Genomic DNA, 6000 nt, shown 5'->3' on the forward strand with positions numbered 1-6000 from the left:
ATTTCTTTAAAAGCAGACTGAGACTATTTTCATGCATTACTTCTGCTGGCTTGCCCTGGATAATTTTAGTGCTTAAGATAAATCCCAGTGTCTAAAAATCCCTACCTGTCTGTCAGCCCATTTCTATAGATACCAACAGAAGCACCTACATTGTTCAAGGTGCTGAGTACTTTGAATTTTACATTCATCAGGTCCCATAACCAAGTCTTGGCTTGAAGGGAAAAAAAATTAAGAAAAAGAGGCTTACACAGTTAAGTTGATGATCAAAATATTGATTAGCACAGCTTTGATGTGTTACTGGAATAACTCCAAAGAAGCTGTAGCAGAATGAGGAAAAAGCACAAAGGCAGGCATATTGTTCAGAGGTTTGGAGTGGTTCCCATGGTGGGGGTGTTAGCTGCAGTTTTCAGCTTTGGGAAGAGGTACCAAGCAGGAGTGGAGGATGGAGGTTTATATAAAGGTATGTAAAACCATGACTGGCGTGGGAACAATTATTCATTATTTTCCTTGTAACTCAAAGAATGGCAGGCATGCAACAAAGCCATCAGGAAGCAGATCTAAAATAAATAAAATTACTTTGCAGTTTTCCAGCCAACGCCTAATTATATTGTGAAATTTGTTGCCACAGGATGTTTTGGATACTGAAAGTATGAATGGGTTCAAAAAACACTAGACAGATTTACAAAGGGCAAGCTATTCACAGCTATTAAAGACATAGATCTGTGTGCAATCTCTGGGCTAGGAAGGCCCAAAGGCAGCAGTGCTGAAAGGTAGAAGGGTTTATTGGGGCAGGATTTCTCAATGTCTGTTCTGCTCTTTTTCTCTTTCTTTCTTCCTTGGGATCCATTGCTGGGTGCATTCAGATACAAGACTTGATTAAATTTTTTGAGATTATTTTGGATAGAGGGACCAAACCTCAACTTTTCTCAAGGTGTTTGATTTTGAGTAGTTTTCTGGTAAGAATGAGCTTGAAAGAGAATTGATTAATTTGGAAAATTCTGGACAGGAATGCTGAAGTTTGTATTTGTCCTGGTTTAGGGCGAATTTGGGAGAAAGGACAGCCTAGGACAGTGTGACATCAGTAAAGCTTTTCCTCTGTGGACAGTGGTTAATTCACATTTTCATCTCTTTCTGTTGGATGAGGATTTGGCTGCATCTAAAGCCTGAAGGCTTTATCTTTTCATGAGAAGGCAAAGAAAACCCCAATCTTTAACTCTGCCACAGCTATCCTGAAATAACTTTTATAAATCCTCACTCTCTAAGGATACCTCCTAGTCCTGTTACAGCTGAACTTAGAAGTTTCTATCTCATTGTTTGAAAGAAAAGCAAGACTGAGGGGTTTTCCCCCCAAGGATAGAAAAAAAAATCCACAAAAAGTTAAATGGAGGAGTTCTGCTGTTCTATAATGCATAAGCATATGTTGCCACCTGGTGGGAATCCTCACATGGGTGAAATCACTTTACACTGGCATCAGTACAATTATGTGCACATAAAAATGTTTTTAGGATTCATCCCTTGATTTCATTGAGTTCATTAAAAAGGTATTAACTTGTGCTTCTCTTGTAATTTTCCCTCTCCCTCTTAGGAAACAGCAAGCCCCTGTCATTTTGCAGAGTAAATGATGTCTTAAAATACATTTAAAATGTGATCATTTTACTTTTATGTGTTCCTTTTGTCTTTTCAGGACAGCCCAGAAACTTGCAAGATCTATGCCGAATTAAAATCCGACAGTGTATAGGCCTTCAAAACCTCAAACTGCTTGATGAACTACCCATTGCCAAGGTCATGAAAGACTACTTAAAACACAAATTTGATGATATCTGATATCCATGAAGAGAGGAACTGTGAGCAAGTTTAGTTCTATTCCAGATACTGAAGAGGCTTGTTGCCTTGCACAAAGTATATCCTATGCAAATTCTGATTTTTCTGTGAAGTCAGAAGGCAGGTATACACTTCCTTGGGTTTTTTATACCACATGCTAGAAGGTCTTAATTTTTGGTTTCTTGGTCCAAGTTTACAAGGTCCAAGCTTTCTATACAATATTGCATTTTAAAAATTGCTGTTGGTTTTCTGTTTGTTTTCACATTATGTGTGCAGACTTGCTGTGGAGATGGAAGGCAGCCCCTCGAGGGAAGTGCTTGGTTTGAGTTGGCATGCTGAGCAATGATGCAAGAACATAAAAGTCTGGAAATCAAGGCACCAGTCCTGCAAAAGGATACAGATAGACCTCCAGAACCCTGTTTGTTGGGACCTCTGTCTCTGCCATGTGTGTGTTTTTGCAGGACAGAGGGAAGAGGGGATAATTGACATGTCCTTGGGTACTGTATGAATATAATTTGGAAATTGAGGAAAAAAATGCAGTTACCCTGCTCAATTTGAGGGTATATGGGTCTATACATTGGCTTGTTTTTTGGTTTTTTGGCATTTTTCTTTTCCTAATTACTGCAGTTGGGATGCCCAGAGAATTCAGGCCCTCTTTCCCAACATTCCCTGTTGAATGGGCTGTTTGTAAGTCTGTTTTTACCAGTGACAGTACACTACAGAGAGGCATGGCCTCTGTATTTTTTACATTAACTTAAGGGGAAACAAATTTAGATTTTTTTGAAGCCAATGTATTCTGTTGCTCATGCAGTGCCTCCTGTGCAATAATCTCTCTGATGTATTTTCCCTTGATGTGTGATTCCCCCACTATTCCTCATTTAGGCTCAGTGCATTATTTGTGAGAGCAGGAGCAGCTGCCTCACTGTAGTGTTGGTATGACATTACAGAAATGATGCAGCAGTTCCTGTTCATTATTACTCCCTGAATTTCATGAATGTATAACCTGCTTTATTTCACTTTCAGTTGAGATTTTATCTACGGGTTCTCAGCCAAATTGTGTCCAAAAAAAAAAAAAGGGTAAATTGGCCAAACCTTTTGGTTTTAAAAGCAGTGTTGGGGGTGGGGATTGTTTTGACTGCTCTGAAATTCAGTTTGTTTCAGGTTAGAGAGTGGGAAGTGCACATAAGTTATTAACTAAGAAGACAAGCCCCACTGACATTGAGAGTTCAAATTTTGCAATTAATCTGAAAGCAGAAACTGAGAGGAGTGCTGAAATCTGGCTACTGAATGTGTCTTTCAAACCAGGTATTAAAAGATCTGTTGCAGAGTTTTGTTTCTGATCGTAGGAAAAAATTAATTTCTTGATCAAAAGATTGGGCCAAAATGTGCAGTTGTTTCCCTCTTTATTTTCAAGGCATTACAGACTCAGCATAAGGTTCTTGCCAGTGTTCTCTGCTTTTATTTTGGCATCTGTCTGGCTCCAGAAGAGCCCCTCTGATAGTAGGAGTGCTTTTGTAGCAATTGCACCAACCGAAGTGGGAGATGAAAGGAATGATGATGGCTTTTAGTTTCACACTGTCACTTTCAAAATACTTAATGTTAAAAATAGGAAAAGCAAGGTAAGGCAGGTAAACTCATATTATTTAACTCTGCTAGTTCCTTTTAATATTTGATAACCCTGGACTGCAGCTCCCTGAGAATGAACCTTATCACTGCTAATGGATGCATGGAACCATGGCAAGGAAGGAGGATTAGCTGTCCCTATTGTGGCTGGCATTGCATCAGGTCTGCAGACAATGAGGGATTTTGGAGATTCATGGCTCCCAGGGTTGGCAATGGGCTGTCGAACCTTTTTATCTCCAGCTTGTACTGGTTCAAGCCCAGCTGCTGGAGCAGTGACCAGGAGTTCACATCTCTGCTGTGTGAGTGAGCAAGTCCAGCCTAACACCCTGCACTGGCTTGTAGAGCTTGTGGTGCTTCCTCCTGGTTGTATCTGTGGAGCAGGGAAGAGCTGTGAGCTGGAGTGCATGGCTCAAACCTCTTGGCCTCTGTGGAGGGAAGATCAGCCATTCCAATCTTTGAGCTCTCCAGTGCTGAGACAGGGCAAACTGGCAGGTTTTAACTCAAATCTTCCGTTTTCTGACATGAAATCAGGAGTTTAAAACTGTTTTCTTTAAAAAAACAACAAACAGAACAGACTTAGTATTGTTCACTACACTTGTAAGTTGGTCTAAACCAATGTCCTTCCCCAATGGATTTTTACAGTAATATTTTCTAAGGTAATCTAGAGTATATTTTAGTTGCAATCTATATTAAGGCAAATTATTTGTTCTGTCTGTTGCTGTGACTGAAGAAAATTATGAAAGACTTTGTTGGTAACAAGAATGCTATTTAATGAAGAAATGTGTAATTCCATTATTTATTGTTTGAGGTTTGTTTTTTGGTTATTTCTTTTAAGTAACTGACATCTAAAAGGGAACACACATATGTTTCAGGCCAGTAAAAAGCCTTTCTTTTAAATTAATTTTCATCCTCTCCTCTCCCCAGGGTGGAGGGAAGCCCTCACCCTTTTTTGCAATGCTAAGCCATCTCTTGTAGCTGGTTTCTCACCTTAATTCTTGCAAAGCACCACAGCACATGTGGGTCTGAACCTACTGATAGTCCTGTGACTATCTCTGGTTATCCATGTGCTCAAGTGCAGATAAAGTGGGATTATTCATTGATAATCCTACCCAAATTTCAATAAGGGGGAATTTGGTCTTTTTTTTTTTATTTTTTTCAATATTGTGCACAAATACTTTGAAGAACAAACTGACTTTTGTTTTTCATTTGGACTAGAATGTGGAAGGAGAAGTGCATAATAGAGACTTGTGATGTAGCCTCGTTCCGTTACCTTAAAATTCACGGTTGAACACTTTTAATAAACCTTAAAAAATTGGCAAACACACCAAAGAATCAATATGAGTAAAAGACTCTGATCATTAACAAACTGCAAACCTCATCCTTTAAAACAAAGCAGAAAGTTTTTGTAAATATTTATGTTTATAAATGTACAGCAGAGTAAGAGTGTTTTTTAGATTATTTAATTACCATATTTCTAAACTATTTACATTATAGACAATACTTGTTAGTTTGAAAAGCTCGAGTGGGTTGAGTGGGTTTGTTTTGTTTTGGGTTTGTTTTCTTTCTTCTCTTTTTTTTTTTTTTTTTTTTTTTTTTAAATTCACTATCACTCATGCTTGGAATAACTCTGGCTTCCTTGGGATAGCGTGGAAAATTCGTTTTTCTGGCTCTGGTTGGCAATCATAGGAGAACACATCTGGACAAACTCTTCAGATAAATACCCAGAGGCAAAAGAAAAGATATGGCATCTTTACAAGGATGGGCTGGTTTGGAGGAAAAAACCTGTCCACAAGTGCAGCTTCCATGCAATGCTGTGTTACCAATACCATCATGTATTTTGTTCTTCCTTTGCAATGTAAGTTTTTGCTTTGGGTCAATTTGAATTTAAAAAAAAAAAAAGGAAAAAAAAAAGAAAAAGAAAAAAGTTAAACCTGGTTAAAACCTATTTTTGGTTTATGTTCTGTTTATTTCTAATGTAATGTTTTAATAACATAATACCACTTTACACATTTTCTCTTCATGTTTGTCTGTCTCTTCTGCTCCTGTTCCCTTCTCTGGGGTACATGCTTCTGTAATGCATTTGGGACTCAAAATGCCCCCACAAATGGGAGTTCAGATGTCTCATGAGTTGTAATGTGATTTTTTTTACCAGTAAATATGGACAAAACCCTCATAGAATATTTTGGGATGGAAGGGACCTTAAAGCTCATCCAGTCCCACCCCTGCCATGGTCAGGGACACCTTCCCCTGTCCCAGGTGCTCCAAGCCCTGTCCAGCCTGGCCTTGGACACTTCCAGGGATCCAGGGGCAGCCACAGCTTCTCTGGATACCTGTGCCAGGGCCTGCCCGCCCTCCCAGTAAAACAAAACTCACCCTAGAGCTGGGCCTTGGAAGGGGGAACAAACTGCTCCTCAAGTGTGAGTGGTTGGGTTTTCCCTGCTCAGATACCAGCGCTGCCACTTCAGGCTTTTCTGACAGGTTCACCTTTTCTCCTCAAGCTCATGCACTGACCAAGGTACAAAAATGACCAAACAGAGGCTGCATTTTAGGCTCTAT

The 6000-nt window shown here is 39.4% G+C and overlaps 1 protein-coding gene across 2 annotated transcripts in view; it reads left to right on the top strand.

The window, feature by feature from the left end:
- ASB7 (ankyrin repeat and SOCS box containing 7) overlaps nt 1–5453 on the top strand; it is a 30482-nt gene extending 25029 nt beyond the window's left edge. Inside the window, exon 7 of one of the 2 annotated variants that reach the window (XR_010029660.1) lies at nt 1685–1783. Coding sequence is in view for 1 of the 2 variants with exons in the window: in XM_063169931.1 (XP_063026001.1) it covers nt 1685–1824 (140 nt within the window). In the remaining variant the exon portion in view is untranslated. Of the gene's footprint in view, nt 1–1684 lie in introns of both variants that reach the window. The other variant, XM_063169931.1, reaches the window with a different exon arrangement.
- The last annotated feature ends 547 nt before the right edge of the window (nt 5454–6000 follow it).

The sequence above is a fragment of the Melospiza melodia genome, chromosome 15 (genome assembly GCF_035770615.1).
Source record: "Melospiza melodia melodia isolate bMelMel2 chromosome 15, bMelMel2.pri, whole genome shotgun sequence".
NCBI lineage: Eukaryota > Metazoa > Chordata > Aves > Passeriformes > Passerellidae > Melospiza > Melospiza melodia.